Genomic DNA, 22,632 nt, shown 5'->3' with positions numbered 1-22,632 from the left:
CTTTTGTGGGTGTATTTTCTTTGTGGATTTTATTTTCTAATTGTTGCTATTAACGTACTTTGCTTTGGTGTTTTACTTGGATTTTATTGTAATATTTTCAACCTGCATTTGAATCAATCTTATTTAGAAAAAATGCAATACAGTGAAGTTACTCAAAAGCATATCTAAATGCCACACTTTTGTGGTTTTAAACCAATATTTGAGTTGACATAATTCGGTGTTTCATGACCCATCAGTTGTTCTAATTGGTTATTTACTAACTTATCGTTTTCCAACTCTTTCCCACATCCGAACAACGATTGCTGTACAGTCTATATTTTTAGGGACTGTTTGAACACCTTGAAACCAGTCTATGCACATAACAATTCGTACAATTCACACATTTTTTGGGTGGGGGGGGCAGGGCAGGGCAGGGCAGGGCAGGGCAGGGCAGGGCAGGGGAATACCATTACCTTTGTAGAATGTATTGTGGCTTTTTAGGAGAAACTAACCACTGAAATGTCACTGCATAATTCAGTGTCAAGCTAAAGGACCACTAAAAGAAAAAGGAGTCTCAATGTCACGGCTACATCACAATCATGCTTATACAAAACCCAAAGTAGCTCCCACAATCTGATCTAAAGCTAGCACTTTAGGAGCATGAACGCACGTGGCTCTGTCAATATGTATATGTGTGTGTGTGTGCACAATATTGTGTAGGCTGTAGAACAGTGAGCTGGACGTTATTGTATGTTAGAACGTATTGACCAAACCATAGCAGGCAGGAGGCACAGGTGGTCACTAGTTGTCAGTGATCAAATGCTGACTACTGTACTAAGTAGATGTAAAAGAGTGGAAGAAAAAGCACTGAAAAAAAAATTGCTTGAGGTTAGAGTGACCATGTTGTGTGAGCAGTGTTCTACTGATGTATTGGGATTGTGTGTGTTGTGGCTTTATACTGTAGCATGGGTGAAATGTCTGCTATAATGTCTGCCCTCTGTATTGATTTTCGAAAACGCTATTTCATTTGTAGTTAGAAGCTCTTATCAAATAAATCTAGCGTTTTTATAATCCAACCAAATGTCTCCATTTAATATTCACACTCACCATGGTTTTACATCTACAGACACCACATGGCTTCTCAAACCACTTGTATGAATATTTTGTGTATTGTATAGTTGATAGGTATTTTTTACATGTTCACATAAATATTAGGTCATGCATGCATGCACAGTTAAAAAGTAATTTGAACAGTGTTGTGGCTGCCTACCTACATTTGAGTGAAAAACAGTACTTGTTTACTTCTGTTTGGCATTGTTAGAGTAGAAAACATGCTAGTATTGAGCTTTCATCTCTGAATCATGCAAACCAATTAAAACTAGCTATCTGATTAGATCAGATAGCTAGATGGCTAGTCTAGTGATACTCCAGGAAGATGGAGCCTCAGCAAGAAGATTACGTCTGAAATGGCTAGGACGGGATGAGGATGGAGCAGGACCACAGCACAAAAGTTGCCTTAAGATGGACATCAACAGGCAGAAGAAAACCTGGGTGGCCAAAAACCACTTGACGCAGAACTGGGACACAACAGCTGGAACAGATGAACCCGTCATGGGGAGAGGCCAAACATGCTGCCATGGACCGAATGCAATGGAGAGTGGTCAGTGAAGGCTTATGTCCCATAGGGGATGAAGAGGAATGATGATCTGATCTGATTCTAGTTAATTACCTGATGTCTTCTAAACTGACATATCGTGCTTAAATCTAACTAAAATGTTTTTAACAAATATATAGATTCACATGGGATTTTCGATTTACATTAATCGACAGAAATAAATACACGAATGCCACGTGCGAACATCATCTCCGGGAAAACGATTCTGCTGTCAATTCAGCCTGATTTGTTGGACGTCTCTATAATGTGTGAGCGATATGCGTCAGGTGTGACACGACAGAAGATGACAAGGGATTGGCTCTGGCCATCCACCTGCTCAGGAACGGTGGGTGGGGCTGGGAAGGAGGAGAGCGGTGGAAGACGTCACAACGTAAACGCTCGTGCCCCTTTTTGCGTTGCAAACACGGAAGAAGAGAAGGAGGAAAAGACATTCCACGTCACTGGCGAGTAATATCGCTGTCGGCGCAAGGTGCTATTTTTTCAAGGAATTGAAATTGTTCTTCATGTTGGATTTCTTGATAGCATGCTCTGCCGGTTGGAGTGTTTTGTACGAGATAAAATACCAGTTTGTTGGTGGAGCGGCCTAGTTTAATTATACTGGAATTCCGCCGAAGGTAGGCTCATCTTGCACTGCGTTACTCACGCCTGGTTAGCCAAACCGACTGAACTGTAGCTACGGGTTGTCTCATGTTGTTTCCCCGCGACCTTTTGAGTTGTTATTCCCTCAACAGTCAAATGAGTTTATCCATCGTAAATGCTTCTTGCTTGCTAAACCTCTCCGTGGCAATTGGTGAAGCTTTATCATGTAGGTGATAAAACTGCACATCGAGCCCGGAAGGTCGGCTAGCGTTGTTGACATTTCGGTTTGACAGCTCGCCTGGTTCTGTGCTCCCAGTGCTGCATCGACTGTGTAGTCCCCATCACCAGGCACCCATCACCGGCTGTGTAGTCCCCATCACCAGGCACCCATCACCGGCTGTGTAGTCCCCACCACCAGGCACCCATCACCGGCTGTGTAGTCTCCACCACCAGGCACCCATCCCCGGCTGTATAGTCCCCATCACCAGGCACCCATCCCCGGCTGTATAGTCCCCATGCAGGCACCCATCACCTAGTCATCCCCACAACTAGGCGTCCCGCCAAGGCCACCTGGATCCCTAAACAAGGGGTCCTAACCTGGGCTACGCGTACACTTGGGGGAGGTACCTGAGAAGGTCCCATGGGATACTTGCAAATATCTAGATGCTTGATAATAGTTAAAAGGAAAACAGTTCTCTTTCGGTGTTGATACATGGGGATTCGAGCCGTTCTTGTGTTCTTGGGACTATGGTAAAGAAAAACGGTCATAGACTTGCTCAATACAGTAAAGATAAAAAAGTAAATAGATATTATACTTGGCTCAATCAGCCTAATTCCAAACGGTAGGTTTTAGCCGATATAGGGTGAAGGTAGAATACAGATTACTTGTTTTGCTGGTGTTGACAGTTGGGTGAATATGTGGTTATATAACAAGGTTATCATTCACGGTCTGTTGGAGCAAGTGGGGGGTTATGACTATGAATAAAATAAAGCAACAAAGACCAGATCTGTGTCCGTCTTTTGTAGGAGACAAGTCTTTTCCAAAAGCCTTCAGCGTGGGGGTCATTAGGTTGTCTGTTCTGAGAGTTGTACTGCATGAATCCATGTGTAAAATAAGAACAGGGAATATAATCAGACAAAGCGCAAAACCAGTCCTTAAGGAGAAACACCCATTTGATTATTCCCCAGGCACACCTTCTGTTTAGTCATCTGTTTAGTCTGCAGTGTGCGTGCACATGTGCTCACAAGAAACAAGTGTCTTGGTAGTCTACGCAGAACGAGAAATACAGAATGTTTGTTTAGCCTACAGTTCGCTTATTGAGAAAACCTAATGAGTGACAGTTGACTCCCCCAGTCCCGAATAACAATTTTTGCTGTCATTCAGATGATGGTAGTGGCTAGAACTGAGCTACTGCTTAGCCTAGCTGAGATCTGCCAGATACTCAAGTGATCCAGCCTCATGTCAAGAGGTTGCCAGGCCTCATTAAGCTGATGCAGTACAGTCATCAAGGCTCAAACATTATCCTGATCGTCTTACCAGCCTGGCACTGTGTCCCTTTCCGTGCTTTTCTTTTGATCTTGTTTATTTTGGCGTTGACCTTTTCCTCACTGATCTAGATTATCTGACTGGTACTATATGACAGCCATGCCTTAGAAACAGCTGTGTGCAAAGAATACTGCTAGTTTAATCAACCCCCCCGCAACCGGCCTCCAACACCAGATTTGTCCTAGTTTCATATACAAGTTGACTATTGTTTTTTTGCATCAAATTCTATGAAAAGAAAGAAAAAATGGAATGACGATAAGTTTGAATACCCATCATTGAGCATTAATAATAGCTCAGCCTGTTAACACTTGCCTTTCTAAACTTTTTTTATTGCCCTCTTGTCTCACAAGGGTGCCAACGTTCCGCAGCTCTTAGATGGGGGAGTCGGCGCCGCGTCGCTCCACGCTCGTCTCCCGCCTGCCCATCTTCCGCCGCAGCAGCAGCAAGAAGCAGGACTCCCTCCCGTCCTCCCCCTCATCGGGCGGCGTCGGGAATGGCGTCCACACTTCCTCCCCCTCCAGCACCAACTCCAGCTCCGGCAGCACGGGCAAACGGCGGAGCCTGTTCCGGGCGCCGTCGCTCAGCTTTGCCTCCAAGCGCCACAGCGAGCCACGGGTGCAGCCGCCAAACCTCAACCTCACCCCTCCGCTGACGACGCAAGGGGGCACGGACGCCAACGGGGACACCCGGCAGACGACGGCGCCGACCGCCGTTCTGTCGCCGTCGGCGTCGGCCGACGGCGGCGGGCGCACCAAGTCGCGACACCACTTTGGGTTCGGCAGCCACAAGCAGAAAAAGATCACGCGCTCTCTGACCGAGGATTTTGACAAGGCCTCTTCCTCGTCCTCCTCGACCAATCGCAACGTGTTCACAAACTGCATCAGCAGCTCGGGGACCAACGAGGGGGACGATTCCGGTTACCTTGACGACTACAGCAAGGCAAGCAGCAACAACAACAACAGGCGTTCGACGCGGCAGAAGAAGCAGCTGCTGCCCAAATCCTTCTCGGCAAACCACCGCTTGTCTCGCACCTCAGACCCCAGCAGGCCTCCAGAGGTGACCCTGGAGCCCGCCGGATCCACCGCGGCTGCTGTTCCCACCGGTGGACTCACCCCGGGGTCCTGCCCCGGCGATCTGCTGGGCGCCGGGCCCGACAGCTCACTCCAGTCGCCCATGATGTCGGAGGACCGGACCACCGCTGTTACCCCTTCGGAATTCATCCCCAACACGGAGGACTCCGTATCGGAGGTGGAGGCGCTCCCTGCACCCAGCCCTGCGTCTGCTGAAGGCCCCGGACCTCCCTCTCTCCCCGGGGAGGAGACTGACCCCGCTCCCGCTGATCCTGCTCTCCTAGTCGATAGCCTCAGCCAGCTGGACCCTACCTCCCAGGTAAAGGGCTCTGGTCCCTCTTGTATTCCTTTGGGAGCACGTCATCGATCCATCCAGGTTTGGAACACATTCCACTGAGAGAAGTCCTGTCCAACAGTTGTCCTCCTTCCACCCTAGCACTCTTACAGACCTGATTTTGATTATAATCCTTAATGGATTATCTGGATCAGGTGAGCAAATGTGTTATAAGGAGGGCAATGTGGTGTACTGGAGCCCTCCGGACTGCAAATGGAAATATTTATTATACATTCAGTGTATAAAATAGACTCAAAAAGTCAAACCCATTGCTCACTCACCTTTTAGTTGACAGCTATGAGAATGAAGGCTGAATGATGAGCAATTGAAAATAAATAATGCTCTCCCTTATGTGCAAGGTAGAGTTGTGGATTGTAAACATTGTACATCATAAAGCTTGCTTAGATTAACCACAAACATAAACACATTTGATTATGTATTTAGCATTTTCTGATACATTTATAGATGATAATGTCTGTCTTTTCTTTCTAGGAGTTTTCCACACCGGCCCAGTCCTGCGCAGACCAGCCTCTCCAAGACACCAGCACCCCCAACCCCACCGACTATGACACTGCCGTCTCCCAGTCAGATCCAGAGACGGCTGTACCCTGCCTTCCCCTTCCGTCGCCACCGTCGCCACCGTCACCACCACCGTCACCACCACCGCCACCACCGCCAACACCGCCAACACCGCCAGCCCCAGAGCAGCAGCAGCAGCTGCAGCAGCAACAACAACAATCACCGGTGGGGGTGAAGAATGTGCAGGACGAGCAGAGGGCGGAAGGAGTGCAGGAGAAGAGGACGTTGTACCAGAGGGACAGGAAAGGGTCAGCGGAAGACAGGAAGTGTGGCTACCAGACGGAGACGACGAGCGAGAGTGAGGCCTGTGTGGTGCGCAGCGAGGGCTGGCGCCCGAACCCGGAGCCCACGGAGAGGAGTGGCAGGAACGCAGTTTCGGTGCAAGAAGTGGGTAGGGGCCACTGCTGCGGTCATCAGGAGCACAGGCCCTCGCAACTCCGAAAGCCCCACGCAGGTCAGCGCACACGCACGACCACGGCACCTGTTTGCACACGCATCGAGACAAGCACGTGGACACGCACGCCCACACATACACAGATTAACCCTGACTCACAACCACCTACATAAATACACACTTTCTCAACCACCCGCATACGAGTGGTATCCATTTCTTACACACACACACACACACACACACACACACACACACACACACACACACACACACACACACACACACACACACACACACACACACACACACACACACACACACACACACACACACACACACACACACCCCCCTACCTACCTACCTACCTACCTTCTCTTGGAGACAAAACTCCCTCATAGGCTGTACAAAAGATGCTAGTTCACACACTGGTATCTCAGAACACATCACAAATCGTTCTACTATTCATTGTGTCCGTCATAACTAATTCAGCCTCCATTTTACCCCCGGTGTTTAGAGTACACCAGTGGCACACGTCAAAATAAATACTCAACGACAATTATCATAATGACTATTACTTTAATAGATTAAAAGCAGTGCTTTAGGGGTGTTTCTAAACTGTGTGATTCCATCCTGTGTCGGACGCCGGAGATTTGTTAATGTCACGCTCGTGTTTCTCTTGAAAAGCTCTAACGTTATTTCTCAGCGGTGCCCCGGGTATCAAATTGGATTTGGTACTTTCAGAATAAATCAGAAACCCCAAGGCTACGGCTAAAAAAGTTTTTCATAGCAGTGAAGCTGTCAAACACAGCAAGCAATGGTGTTGGAAATGATCTTCTCCTCAGGTTCCCAGTGTCCATCGACGATGCCAGTTAGGTCTCGCCCTGGTTTCCCCTCTCCAGATTAAACTTGTTTTTGATATCGCTAAACTGTTTAAGAAACCCATCGTGGAAAGGGAACCGCGATGTGGTGGTTGGTTTTGTTTTCTGTCATTGATTGTCTAAATAAGGAACTGTGCGTACAATTCTCAATCACGGGGTAGTTATTGTTGTGTATTGGACCATTGCAGTGGTGCTAACAAACCAGAAGGAGTCGTACACAATTTATTTGTATTGAGCTGTTGAGATGACTAATCCATATTGAGTTTGAACTGCGCATGGATGACGTAGGGTGGTGAACTTTTCGTTTTTTTTAAATGCCGGAAGAGATAGGAAATGGAAATCATAATCACAGATAGAATATCATATAAAAGCTCTCTCCCATGGAGTCTCCTACATACTCTCTCATTAACAGAGGGGTCGGCAGGGCAAGTTGTGATTGTTACTGCACTGTCACGGCCTCTGCTCCTCTCCCCGTGAAACGATGTGCTATTAATAGTGGTGCAGAATGGACAGCCTTTTATCCATGTAATGACTGCCCCGGTTGGCCTTCTTTATGCTTTTTTCAACACACGCACACACTTGCATGCACACAGACACACATGGGCATGCCTTGCATGCATATCCACCCACACACAGAAGGACTGAACTCGCTGGCTGTTCACTACTCCATGGGGATGCTGCTGTGATGTGGTCCGATATTCTTGGCGGCGGACAAAGGTTGCATGGTACCAAACCTAGCGCTCATTCCAATTGGCCCAGAACAATTCTCTGCAGCTCAAGGTCGCTTTGAACCAAGGGTTAGGAACCTCTGCCCAGGCTTGGCTGTGTGAGGGCGGGTTCTTGGGGAAAAATGGCCACGGAGTACCAAGGAGGGCCAATAGATGCTCTTTATCAGTATTGAGAATGTACTTTTGTTGCCGGGGGAGGAATTTATATTCATGTTAATGTTTGTGTAAGGATTCAATGGTTGCTAAGCAATATAATATGAAACTCAATGGTACGTATTATAACAGACAGCAATCAGGTCGAGGGACAAACCTTGTTCTATGTGTTCGCATCACACGAAGAAACGACTGGAATGTTGGTGAGATTGGTAGAAGGATCGGTAGGGATATCCGGATTCAGTGCATGTTTTGGATATTGCTCTGTGAAATTCTTCATCAAATAAACTCTATGCTTCTTCTCCTTCTCGTTGTTATTTTTGTAGTCATGTTCTTATGCTTCCTGCTCCGGGCACTGTATGTAGACAGTAGACAGCCCGTACAAAGTAAGAGAATTGAATCTATTGTTTTACAATAGATTCAAAGAACCCATTCATGAGCCTAAATAAGGACAGATATGTCAAAAATGATTAGCATGAGGACCGATTTGGTAAGGAGAAATACAGGGGCTGGATCCCAAATGGGCTTGTGGAGCGCGAACCCCACCTTGTGCTCTGACTCCACCCCTCTCTCCTCTCTCCTGGGCAGCCTCCATGTGCAGCAGTGTGAGCCCCTATCACGGCGTTATGAGGATGGAGAGACGGCTGCGCTCCTCCTCCGAAGGGGCTGGTGGACCCCGTATCCAAGGCAACCACGGTGACGTGCATGGCATCGAGGGCTTCGGTCTCATCAAGCACAGGAACAACTCCTCCTCGTCCAAACTGGGCAGCCTGGTAGGTTAAGTGTGCTTGTGCGTGTGTGTGTGTGTGTGTGTGTGAATGAGAATGCAAGCGAAAATGAAAGCGAGAGTATTTGGTGAGTTGGTTGTTCCCGACCAAAAACCTGTTTCTTTGTGGCAAAACAAAAATTACAAACCAAATGTCAATCATTATTTCATATAGGCAGCAGGCCTGGTTATCCTGCACTAAGGCTTTCCGCTTTACATTAATCCCATCCATACAAAACTCAAACCCTTGTAACTGATTCCGATAACTACCACCTATATATATTATTTAGGTTTTATTTGAATAGAGACCTACAAAAACATAGATAAGTCTGAAACAGTCATCTGATGTATGCATCACAGTGTTTTTAGCCAAAGCAAATTCACGACACTTGTCCCTAGTATATAAATACATCAATCCAAGCAGTGCTGTCCGGAGTCCAGGCCTCCCTCTCAGCTTCTCCTGGGGACTCACAGGCCTACCCAGGCTGACTAGGAGCTGTCATCCATCCCCGCAGAGCATCGTAGCTCTGCTCTCTCTGCCTTCCAAACCAAGACATCTCAATCATGTGGTCTTTTCAATTCCTCTGTGCATTTTGTCCCAACAATACCTTCCTGCCAGTACGTTTAGAAACTTTAGAGAAGAAGTGCAACAAGTCATTTTCGACGAGTTAAGAAAGCTAGCCGTTTTTTAAATCTCTAATACACCGCTTTACAGGAAATGTCACAATAAATCTGGGCCCCAAGGGCATGGCTAAACGAATGATTTTCTTTTCTGCCTTAGTGGTCCAATGTGTAAAAAAAAAAAAAAGTCACTATCGGTGAGGTTGCCCCAAATGAATATCCCCCAGCCTCTACCCTCCCTTTCCAAGGGCTAAATTGGCCTGTACTGGCTGGTATTGTGTAAGGTGCTTGTAGCAGGTATTTCTTTTTTTGCAAAAATTCAACATTGATTTGGCACCAAGGTCGATTTTTGATGGCTTTAGAGACAAAGTCACCATGATGATTGTATTTGTTGTAATAGATGGTGGAGGTAACGGCCTATTAACCTTTTCGGCTCATTCTATTCTAAGGCCGACAAAGATTCTTATTTTCACTGTTTTTTCTTACACTAATAAGACCTAAAACTTTAGGGCACTCCGGTGGCTCACCAGATAGAGCGTGTACCATGAAGCCTATACCTCCCATATCTCCCATACCCTTCTGCCTATCTCACTCTATAATAAAGCAGGAAAATGCAAAATAAAAACAAATAAATAAAAAGAATTACATTTTAGAGTATCATATTCCAATTTGGCAATGATTGTTCCACTAGATGCCGCTAAATTCTACACAATGGACCTCTATCTTGTGTGTAGCAGGAGCTAAGTAGTAGTTTAGCTTGTATCGACAGAGTGAGCATAAACTGCACTGCACAGTGCAGTTTATAAATTATGCATTATATTTAAGGTGTTTAACAAACGTGTGTGTGTGTGTGGGGGTGGAACAAACCCCCAGACTCGATACGGCCTCATGTAATTCACAAGTCATAATCACAAAAGTTAAGGGAATAACTTAAAGTGGAAGGAGATCATTTATCAGTGTTGTGCAGGCGGGAACTCTTCCGACCAGCATTACTCCGTCTAAACAACCTTGAGCGACTGCTGATGTCTTCTTCTTATGTATAGTACCTCCAAGTTGCTCCCCAGGATGCATGTGTGTTCCTTGGTCAGCACTTTTGCCTCCCTGTTTGTTTGTTTGTTTGTTTATTTATTTATTTATATTTTTGTGGGACAGGGATATAGAAAATGAATGGGGAGCTCAGATGGGGGCTGAGCACCACCGGTTTGGCTTGGTTCTCTCAACCTGCACAGTCAGGCCTGTGAGGGTGAGGCGAGGTTCCTGTGAGGGCTTCTCCACATCCTGGGGCTTCTTGCTGAGTCTTTAAAAAACAGCATTCGTCCAGGGTTGTGGTGGACCAAGATAATTTCTTAGCCTACACACTCTCCTCTCCTCCACCTGTGATCAGGGAAGCAGCTGCCTCCATTCAAAACACTTTTTACATTTAGTGGAGGAATCCAAAAAGTATGGTTTGATCATCAGAAACAGATTCCTCCTGGACTGGGGTTGTCTGTTTGAGGGAATGAAGGGGGGGAATTCTGGCTAGTGCTTTTAAATGCTTAAAGTTTTGAGCAGTACATATTCAATACAGACTGCGTACACATACAATGTTGTTTGTAGCCGTTATCACTGCTACCTTGCATTCTCATCTTAATATTGATCATCTGTAATATTATTGTTTGGGTTGCTCATTCGAACCCTTTGCGACTAAAAGGAGAGCAGCTGGTATAAACCTGTCTGTAAGGATTGTATATTTTATCCATAAACAATTGTCAACACGTCTGCACCTCACAAAAGGCATATTCTTGGATGAATCTATTCAAAAATGTCACAAGCAGTCTCTCATACATTCCCTACCTGTATGATATGTCTGTCACCATCCGTCAACCAGGCCTTGGTTTCAATAGCGTTGCTTCCATTCATCAGTTGTGAAATACATCTACTGATGCACTTCAACATCTTCAGTGATACATCATCCATGTATTATGATCAGTAGTTGATAGACGAAAGACGGATCATCCGAAATAACCCGTTTAGCTTGCAATTCCAAAATACGTGTGAAATGAGAAATGAGAACTTGCACACTTTTGTGGAAGCGGATAATACAACTTCCCAATGGATGTTCCATTTAATTAGTAGTATTTCCCCCAGGCCAATACATGCTCATACTTGTGAACTACTGCGGTACCACAGGTCCTCGAACATGGTTTCTTTCCCGCTGACGCCGCTCGCTGGATCCATGTGACCCCGAAGCCCGGAGGCATGGAAAATAAAAGTGATTTACGCAGAAAACGTATGTCATTTTCATCGATAGCTCTTAATAGCTTTGGATGAGTCACCCCTCCGTCGGCTACCCGCCTTCTCTCCTCTCTGGGTTTGGGTGTCAGCCTGGCCGTCTGTAACGACACGGCGTCCCCTCGTAACGAGTGCCAAAATCCCTATGATCTCATAATATATAAATTCTAATGTGCATAAAATACGTACGGACATGAGGATTACTCTCCCACGAAATGTACATGCGAGGTTAAACAGCTGGCACCTCTGGATTTTAAAAGCCTCTTTTAAAAAAGTCTCGTGGCTCTAGGCACCCATTAAAATAGGTAATTTAGCTCCAAATAAAGTCTTGCAGTGGAATAATATGGTCTTCATGGCTTTTCCAATACCTTGTAGCTATTAGCTCTAATGATGCAAATATAAGCCCTGTGTTCAATTGAATTACCCCTGCGATGTGTTTGAATCTTTTTTCCATATTTGCTCCTGTCGCAATAATCCAATATTGCTCTTTCATACACAGTATAGCATGGCGGCATGTACAAATTTATTATATGGAGATTTTTCAAGATATTGCCATGAAAATCATTTCATTAGGTGTTTGGGGAACATTATTGATTAAGCACACACGCATACACATACGCATGCCTCACATCACATCACATCACGATGTATGATTTAATAGTTTGATATGATGCTAAGGTCTAGTGCTCCAACACATGGATATCAATCTGAGGTTCGAACGTGAATGTTCCTCCACCAGCTGCAGAATTTTGTAGAATTCTTTGTAGAATATGTGCTATGAAATAGGTACTCCTTACCACTTCTGGTCTGATATGAGGCCACTAGAATATTTGATCTGTAAACTATGTTTAATCATAATTGGCCAACTGCGTGTATTCGCAGAATATATGCATATTCAGTCAAGCCTCTAAAAATACTCAATTTATTCTGTCTAAGCCTCATGATTCTAATTACTGACCTTGTGTATTTATTTCTTGTTAAAGCTGTTCATAAAAACTTCCTTAATTAATATCAAAATTTATTTTTTTCAACAAATTCTGCCTTTCCAAATTAGGTTTCTCATTGAAAACTTGAGTGATTAGAGCAAATGTAAGTGTCTCATAAAATGTATTTGGCTGCATTACTATCTTTGTCATATGGACGTTTCATTCTTTGCAACCACTAGAGGGCAGTCCTGCCATTCCAAACATTAACTGCGCCACAATCCCAGTTTTACGACATGCAATTATTTTCTGAATATCCATCAACGTTTTTTAGGCAAGGGTATGTAAATTCTGCCTAAATGGCCTGGATATCCTGGAAAGATGAATAGTACAGATGGGATGGTTGTGCATGAAATGGTTGAGTGTCATTTACTAAATTCCAGCCCCATAGCTATAGAGCAGTTAATGTATTAGTAGTTCATTCTGCAAGTAGCAGAACAATACCATGATCTATAATCTCAACAAGTTATAGGCACATTAAAATGGCACTTCATAATAGAAATGTAGACTAGAACTCGGGACTTCTCTCTCCTTGTGAACCTTTTGTTTGATTTGTTCCACATTTTCTTTCCGTATACCCTATTAAAGGGGGTGGAATTAATGCGTCTATTTTTCCATATAGTATTGTATGTGGGTACAATACACCTGCTATGGCTGCTATCCGAGAGCATCACATAACAATCCCATTAAAATGCCACAAATATCCAACCCTTGCAATGAAAATATAATAATACAAACTTCCAAACTTGTAACTGTTTAATTTGTTCTAATAATATTATTGTTTTTGGATGATCCGAGTAGAGGTCACAATAAAATGTTAATCAAAAAAATAATATTCTTGACAAGCAAAATCAAAGTATTATGCAAATAATGATGATCCTTTTTAATAAATGAGCTTGGATCTTAAAAACTAATTGGTAAGCATTTCTAAAATGCTAATAAGTTTTCATGGACTGGATAAGGTGCAGCATTTCATAAAAGTAGACTGAAACAAGAACCCTCGCAATATGTCCCAAAAGAATATCCCCTACATGTGATTGATAATGATCAGAATTTCGTTATTTTCTGTTTACAAATTTTCACAATGGACGTCTCTCCCTCCCCCAGGATATGCTGAACAACATGGGCTCCTCAGAGTTGGACGAAGATGATCTGATGTTGGATCTAGACCTCTCTGACGATCAGCGCCATCGCCATGGTAACTACACAAGCTTTATTTCTTTTGACAGAAACACTCACCTGTTCTTGCATCTTTTTCCTTGCCTTTGGGTATGCCATACTCCTGCTGGTTCCTCTGGTAAAAACACTACTTATTCTCTTCCTGGTTGCCCTTCTTCCTCCTAAAACTCATGCCAGGCCTACCTTCCTGTTGCTTTGCCCTTATGTGTCTTTTCTCTCAATAAACTGACAGATTCAACAGCTGCATTCTCTCACTTGACGGCTGTAAGTCGGCACCTGCCACATGCTTTTATTGGCGCAGCTTTGCTCTAAATCTGTTATTTTGTTGTCGCTTGGGCTTTTTATCCGCTCACTTCTGACGCCCTTCACATTTCAAAAAGCGTTTCAAGGTTCTACCAACAAATCTTGTTCTTGTGTGTTCTTTATGTTTTTGTCTAAGTTATACATGTATTTCGGGGGTAAGTCTCAAATCAGTCAATTCCAAAACCAAAGTCAACACCATCTGTTCATGAAGAACTGCAAACTGTATTCCTCCCAGTAACATGGGTTAAATGTGATTTAAAATGTGTGTACTTTAAATGTTTTAAGTAAACTGGTTTTCATGCAACACTCTTTATTGTGTTTGACTTAATTGGGAGATGCAGGGTATTTTTTAGATTCTGACTCTGATCCAGGCTTTAGGTCAGTTTCTGTGTAAAAGATTTCAGGACAATGCACATTGATGAACATGAACAGCAGTACACGTAAACGTGCCAGATTGTAGCCCGGGGACTCCATCTGTAAATCGGATGCAGGCTATGTTCAAGATTATACATATTAGTTGAGTACCAAATGCATTTTAATATGAAGTCCAAGACAATTAAATAAAGATTGCTTGTCAGGATATTTTAAATGAGCAGAACAGTAACTGCCTTCATCCTAATATTTTTTTTGCTCTGGGCAAAATGGAAAGTAAACAAACACTGCACATCAACATGATAAGAGTAGATGGTTGACACATACAGTACATAGTCCCTCGTTCTCACACATGACCAACGCACATGCATACAGAGGCACGACAGACACACATGCACACATACATGGCTCCGTGGTTATTCGCAGCCTTTCCTTTGCATGCCCCGTTATTTCTTTATTCAGACTTAATGGTTCTGAAGGCCGTAGCATGAAATTAAAGGTTTGATAAATTGTTTTCATAAAGTCAAGTGACTAAGCCTGTGTGCTTTGAGACAGTGGAGTAACCGTCTGCAGCATGAAATTATTCATTCAAATTAAGATTTAGAGTCGGAGAGACGCGCTTTGGGTCAAACAGAACCCGAGGCGGCTCGCACAGCCCTCACTCGGAAAAACACGCAAAGGGGCAATATGCACGCGTATTTGACCATGTGGATAAAAAGGTGGGCGAAGTATAAGAGAGCGTCCACACACACACACACACACACTGACGCACTTAATAAACCCCCCTCTGCTACCACCACCACCACTAACATCATCGCTCTCTCGCACACACACCTTATTACAATCCACCTCCGCACCGACCGACATCAGCACCATCATCGCTCTTTACACACACGCAAAGGGGCTATTTGCATGTGTATTTTACCACGTGGATAAAAAGGTGGGAGAAATGCAAGAGAGCACACACACACTGACACACTTATTACACACCTCCACTGTCCCCAACACCTGCACCATCCCTTTGAACATGTACATACACAAAATAACACAATGCACTTGCACGTCCCTACTCGCTCTCTGAATGGCACCCATCCTCGTACTCCCCTCAGGTGGCTAGTTGTAGCCTTTATTAAAAAATCTGGCAGTTTCATGGCAATTTATGGCCGGCGGCACCCTGGACTCCTGGGCTCCGGCGTTTCCAATTCCAGCTGTGACTCCTGCCCTTTAGCATCACTCGGCGCGAGCAGAGGGGTTTTAACACTGGCTGGAGGATCGGCCCCATCCCAGCCCCGTCGTCAACCCCGTCCAGATGCTCCGGCTCGGGTCAACCCGGACTGCAATTAAAAAATGGACCAATTATGGTTTAGGAGCGCCAAGGGACTCGCTATTATAGTCCCCCCAAAAAGGATAATCCACCGTTGAGTCTAATAGGCTGCTTGATGCGAGCGGCCATCGCAGTATGATTGATTTCGTAGAGAGGGACCAACGGTAATGGAGCAAAGCTACTATATTTGGATCTGTGGATCTGTATGCTTTCACGCCTATGATAAATGTACTGATAAGTGTGTTTGTGTGTGTGTTTGTGTCTGTCTGTGTGTGCATCTATGTTATTGTGTTTGTGTGCGTTCAGTTTCCAGGGAGGACTCGAGCCAGTCCCTCGCCTCGTGTCTGAACCTGCTGCCCTCCCCCATAGAGGGGCCCGCAGAACGCCCCCAAGGGAGAGAGAGCTTCCACAGGTACACACACACACACACACACACACACACACACACACACACACACACACACACACACACACACACACACACAGAGATTTGTCATATCGCCACTTCTTAAAGAAATGCAAAAAACAATTAATACAGTAGTTATATCAGAGTAAACCTATAATAATAGGTTTATTATAAGTATCATGATACTTGGTGGTAGAATATCAGTACTGTCTATTGTTTTGTGTTGTTACATTTAAGCAATTTACTTAAAATCTGGCCTTGGCAACTACCGCTAACAGCTTGTGTTGCGTTGCCTAGATCTCATCTGCTGTTATGCTGCTCGGATATAGTGAGCGAACAATGCCGAGTAACAAATACACACACACACAAGAACACACACACACACAAAGTAGGATGTTCATCTGGGTCATTTGATGTTGTGAACTGTGGTTCTGTTTAGGGCCCCAGGTTCTCTCACCTCCAGACTGAGACATTTAAGACAAGTTCTTATAGTCAGTGTTTTTCGGTATGTGTGCTACTCTGTGTTGGATGCCATAGTCCTCTGTCTCTGCGCCGTTGGCATAAGTCCCAGCCCACGGTTAGTCTGACAAAATGTTAATTGCTCCAGATGGACTGATGTTTTTATGCGCGCCTTTTTCATAATGTAAAGAGCATGCTATTTGTTCATTAAATCGTACACGTACAGCGCACCATTATAATAAGGCTGCGTGTTCACGGCAGCTTTTAGGGCTAATGGACAAAAGACACAGAGGCGAGCATCGTCTGGATGGAGACGAGAGCCAGAGAGAGCTATCTGGGTTAATGGCCTGGCTATTGCTGTGCTACTACCTCTGGATCCAAACCCCTTGCCCCTAAGAAGGTGTTGAAGCTGCACTGGTTCACTTTTTTGCACGGTGGCCCCCTCTGGCCTGAGTTGGAAGTGCCAAGACTTGAGTTATTTACTAAGGAGCCAAGGTTACTGAATCAGCGGAGAGAATGCTTTCCATCCTGATTATGACGCCAAAATATTGTTATCCTATTAAACTCTTGCACTTGAACATTGGTAAATATTTGTTACTGCCAGCCCAGACATAGGTAATTACCGGAACCTGCATTTTTTTATTCATTTATTTCCATTGGTAATAAGTTGTGCTTACGCTTCCCAATACAAACAAGTGACTAATTTGGAAGGATTTCATTGTGTACACACACAACATGCAGGCGTAATAACCTATGTGTCGAAGTTTCTCAACAGTGGGGAGGTGTTGCTGGAAATAGTCACCTTTTTCTTCACTCTTTGGTATTTGATTGATGAATGGGGGATTTAAGGGGGGGCGGGGAATTTTATGTTGAACGAAAAATAGGAGCGAGCCGAGAGATATTTGGGTGTAATTACCTTTGCTGGAATCCAACATTTCATTTATTTAACCAGAAGCACCTATTTATCACAAAAGCATCCTGGACAAGATGGCAACAGTAATAAAAACATGTCACACCGTGGTACAACAGAAAACCAGACTAAAAATAACACACAAACACAATACAAAAACACCAGGGAGCAAACATTATCTTTCTGCAGGGACTGGTAAGGCATCGTTGGCATGGTGGAACCGGAAATTAAATACCTCAGTAGAGCTGATGTGTGTAGGTCCTTTTTACCCCCACAAGGTTCCCTACCAGTACCTCTAGTGCTCAGGACAAGAGCTGGTATTCACAAAATCAGGAAGCGCCACACGGCCAAACAACGTAGACACGCACACACACATACTGAATCGCACAAAGTAGATACACTTTTCATGCGCCAGTCCATTTAAGCCAGTAAGCACCTTTTTGAAGTTATTGATGAAAAGAAGGGATGCAGTCTTCTTTCTTTCTTTCCCAGTTAAATGTATTGCATGATTGTCCTTGGTTTTTGAGTGTTGAGTGTTGTTTGGATTAATTGTGAGACTCTTGAACTTGCCTGTGAAAGCCAACAGTCAACATGAAGAACACATGGACAGAGATGCGCTCCACTCAAATCCAAACCACAAATAAATAGGAACTGCTGAGTGCACTTTGAGAAGCCTTTTGAACTCTTCCCAGAACAAGCCTTTATTCAGATGAAATTGTCTTCTATTCACGGACACGGCACACTGAACTGGGTTGAGGTTTTGCAAAAATCGGGGTTAAGGTTATAAAGACATTTAGGCTGCTGGGACAAAGCCTCCTTCGTATTGCTTGTCCCAGACAAGTGATATCAAAATGTCACTTCCATGAACGTCTGCAGGGAAAGCCTTGGACACCAGATGTCCAAACTGCTCACTGGGTACATAGTTGTTGCGTAAAGGTATTTAAGGAGACAATCAGAGCTTACTCTCTCAGATAGCTGTCACGGCCAATACATCCCGCGCTCCCTACAGGGCTTTAACTTATTTACCAGGGCCTGGTTGGAGCAGGCTTACGGAGTAGAAGGTGAAAATTATATCTAACGGCTTACTTAAAGTGAACAAGTTATGTTGAGTGCCGAGGACTAGGGTTCAAGGAATGAGTGAGCAAGCTTGCAGGATCACCCTCAACCCTCGAGTCAAGTCAGGCATCCAGTTGGCCTGACTTTTTGACTTCTCTCAAAAAAAAAGCAGTAAAGCAACTTGATGCCTCACTTAGTGAAAGTACCGGGTGTACATGGAATCCAAGCTCCGAGTTGGCTTGTCTGCTGCTCTGTGCCACCGTTTCCTGCACAGAATATTGATAAAGAGTGGGATGGGGAAAGCTCTGATTTCGGGGAGGAAAAAGGAGCAAAATGTGTTTGCCCAAGGCTTGCTGACTCTCTCTCCCTCTTAATCTCTACCTCTCTCTATTTGTTGTTCTCTCTCTCCCCGTCTCTCTCATTCCCTCAAGGGGACATCGATTTGCTGCAGGCAAGGCAAGCTTCCTTCTCTTTTGGCACGCGCGGGAGACATACACATGCACGTGCACAATGGTACACGTACACATACAAGTTTATACACTTACGAGTTCGCACAACACCAACATACACACATGAACACCAACACACACACGTATATGGTTATACACTTGCTAGTCCACACAAACACACACACAGCATCAGCTAAAGGTTTTAGCTCGCTGTATGACAGGCTCTGGCTGCACTGATCATCTGCTGTCGCACAATCACACACACGCATGTTTGTGCACACACACACACACACACACACACACACACACACACACACACTACTATAAACCAACATTGATTCCTAAATGCCTATAATGTAGGCTCAGATATGCATATCAATATAATGGTCAGACTACATTTAGAGACATTTCATTGATGGGACACTTGTGGAGGACCAATAGATGGATGAGTTTATTAGTAAGATTGGAGATGGGATAAGAGAGAACGACAGAGAAGGAAAAGGGAAGGACAAAGTTAGGGAGACATTAAATGTGTTTAATATTATTTTATATAAATATTCATAGGATGACACTTGTTTCAGTGAAACACTGCTTTATTGAGTAAAACAAACATGAATTTGTAGGAGTTCAATAAATAAAAGTGCTTTTATGCTCACAAAATCAATAATTGCAACGGTGAACACTGGAGCTGTGCCCATTTTGGATTACCAGCATCATGTTTTATTTCTCACAAGCATTTCAATATAAGGCTTTTACTCACCATGGGGGTAAGATATAACACTTTTGCATGCCAAGGTTCAAGAGAAAATGCTTTGACCTGCTTAATGTAACCTGCAAAATGTACAGGAAAGTGGTCGTATACATTTAAATAGGAGCATAGCACATTGATGCATCCAACTCATTACATTAAACGCATTCTTTCCACCCCCTCCTCCTGTTCGATATGTGCCCTACATCACCTCTGGGAGAAGGGGAAGAGGGAGGGAGGGAGGGAGAGAGTGGTAATAAAATAGTCCAGTCCTGTGAAGGGGACACCTGCTGCTGCACAGACTGCCTCGTTGTTACTCCATGGATACCTGGTTCTCCTATTAGGCCAGAGACAACCAACGGAGCATCAGGGAAGAGTTCATGGTACCACAGTGGGAGGCGCGGGTGAGGAAGGGGGTGGGGGTGGTGGTGGTGGTGGTGGTGGGGGGGGGTCTAAAGAGGAGCGCCGGTGTTGCCTCGAGGCTAGAACGCGACGAGGAAGATGGCTTTCTCACGGTAAACGGAGATGCACTCCGAGGAGACCGGTACTTTCTGCCTCAGAAAGAATCCCGACATGCCCCCGTGACGGATACATTTTTTATGTGGTGGGTCAAGAAAGGATGTGTTCACAAGATGGAAAATATCCACAGAACAAACCTGAGAGAGACATAACGCCTGTCGGACTCCAAAGCAGATACTACAAGAGCCCCCGGGTCGGAACAAGGTCTTAACTATTTAGATACATGGATTTTTAGCACGATCCTTTCTTAAAACGTTTTGTCCGTTAATTGTTGGATGGGCAGATCGTTAACTGACAGACTTGTTTGTTAACGTAGGTTGACGGCGCGAGTTGTAGGCACACGACTCACAGAAGACACATTTCTTAGCATTTGTCTTAGCATACTAGGCCCTGCCTTTTGTTAAAGGTGTAACGTTGTAATGAGCTTTGCCTTTCCCGCCATTGTCAGTCAACACTGAATTCTGCTGCTCGCCCTCGAAAGCCCAGAGAGGACCTCCTCTTTAATGAGTTCTCTCACCGGATTTGGAACAGGAAAAAAATACCAGAACTTTGTTGCTGTTTATTGTGGAGCGGAGGGAGTTGGAGATCCATGTGACTGATCAGACCTTCTATGTCAGGGATAGAATAGAGATTTTCAACACTTATTGTAACAAATAAATATTGCTTTAAGTACTTTGTTTGATAAAGGTGGAGCCTTAGCATTGCTCATTCAATATGAATGGTTTCACTCATTTAATATGAATGGATGCAACAGATATTAAAAACGACAGGCCTATTACAGCAGGGTCTCACCCATAGGGCATTTCCCTCAAAGGATTTCAAGCATTTACATTTTCAGACACTAATAATGAATCAATGTCTTGTTGTAATGCCCCCCCAAAATAGAAATTGCTAACATTTGGTGTGACTGTAGACAGGCCCCCTCAAAAAACAATCTGTTTGCATGGGCATAATGGAAATAGTCACATTAGTCCCGTTGCAATGTCCTATTTCCATAGTCTGGTTGAAGACATTATTGCGCTGGCCATCCTCTGAATGTGTTGAATATCAATATCTGTCTTCCGTGACAGCCCTGACCTCTCCCGCTCCCCCCACGTAGAAATACCCACGGAGGAAATTATTACATTTTGAGAAGTAGTTTGCCTGTTGCTATGGTTATGTTGCTCTCTGCACTGTACGCCTTCAATCCTGCTACCTTCTCTCTGTTCCTTCTTTCTTCCTTCTATGGCCTCCGATTACTATGCAGGAGAGTAGTAGTCCAATGGGAGGACGGTCAAACACAGTCAGATGTTCCAGTCTGTCACTGTGTGTAGGGGGGGACACTCAGTGAAACAGACAGTCTGTCTCTTCCGGTGTTAAACTGTCTTTACCTTCCTACATCTCCTCCTCCCCCTCCCCCTTGTTTTGTGTTTCCTTTCCTTGTCCCTTGTCTTTTGTTTCTGCCTCTTTCTCGATTCACAGAAAAACTTTAGTTAAACCCCATATTATATTTTGTATATTAGATTTTACTATTTTGTTATTTAATTTAATTTGGTATTGAAACATACCATGAATAAATGATTGAAGACGGACCATTGATCTATTTGTAATCAGGACGGAATAAGATATAAATTATTTCTGTCCTATCATGTTATGCATGGGGAGACATTTATTTGTCAATCAGGTCTTCAAGCGCCCAAATTTAATTTCTCTAAAAGCTACTTCCTGGTCCTCACACTATAAATGTAAACAATAGATGAACGGCTGACTTATTTTTTCAATCCCTAGCTACTGAGTGTATAGAGCTGCATCCATGCGTCACCAATCTCAAGGTGTACCCTCTTGGAGCCTAGGCTGCGTATAGTCTGTAAAGTGCCCCTAATCAGAACATAGGTCAGGGACTTTCACATGTCGAAGTAACACATGTACAACACCCACTTGGCTTGGAGACCGTGTTTTTTCTAATAGAGCATAATAAGATTTATACTGGTTTGAGTTTTGTTGTCGGAAGAGCTCACTAGATGGAGATGATTGGTGAGCAAATAAAATATTTGCGTTAATCGCGCGATAATTTTTTTAACGCCGTTAAAATTGGTTTGCGTTAACGCCGTTAATAACGCATTTAACTGACAGCTCTAATTTATTTATTTTTTTGCAAATCTTGTTTGTTTTTAATCATAGGCAAGCAGGAGATTCAGGCAGCTGAAGTGAACCAAAGTTGAACACTATGGTATTATTTGAAGGACACAATAGAGGGGGGAAAGAAAGTAAAGCAAAGTGTGCAAGAGCGTCCTTGCGTTGTCATCTTTGTTCCTTTTTAAGCCAGGCGCTTCTTACATGACTATCCACCCACCAGGAGTGAGCCAGTGTCT

The 22,632-nt window shown here is 44.2% G+C and overlaps 1 protein-coding gene across 3 annotated transcripts in view; it reads left to right on the top strand.

Moving 5' to 3' along the window:
• The first annotated feature begins 1,976 nt into the window (after positions 1-1,976).
• Positions 1,977-22,632, top strand: part of ccser1 (coiled-coil serine-rich protein 1) — a 72,008-nt gene continuing 51,352 nt past the window's right edge. The window contains exons 1-7 of one of the 3 annotated variants that reach the window (XM_060054680.1): positions 1,977-2,268; positions 4,130-5,168; positions 5,676-6,216; positions 8,504-8,688; positions 13,664-13,754; positions 16,041-16,146; positions 16,861-18,801. In XM_060054680.1, the coding sequence (XP_059910663.1) occupies positions 4,155-5,168; positions 5,676-6,216; positions 8,504-8,688; positions 13,664-13,754; positions 16,041-16,146; positions 16,861-16,867 (1,944 nt within the window). In that variant the 5' untranslated portion in view covers positions 1,977-2,268; positions 4,130-4,154 and the 3' untranslated portion in view covers positions 16,868-18,801. Of the gene's footprint in view, positions 2,269-4,129; positions 5,169-5,675; positions 6,217-8,503; positions 8,689-13,663; positions 13,755-16,040; positions 16,147-16,860; positions 18,802-22,632 lie in introns of those variants that run through there. The other 2 variants (XM_060054678.1, XM_060054679.1) reach the window with 2 other exon arrangements.

Source organism: Gadus macrocephalus, chromosome 6 (assembly GCF_031168955.1).
Source record: "Gadus macrocephalus chromosome 6, ASM3116895v1".
Taxonomy (NCBI): Eukaryota; Metazoa; Chordata; class Actinopteri; order Gadiformes; family Gadidae; genus Gadus; species Gadus macrocephalus.
This window is presented reverse-complemented; position numbering and strand designations above follow the sequence as displayed.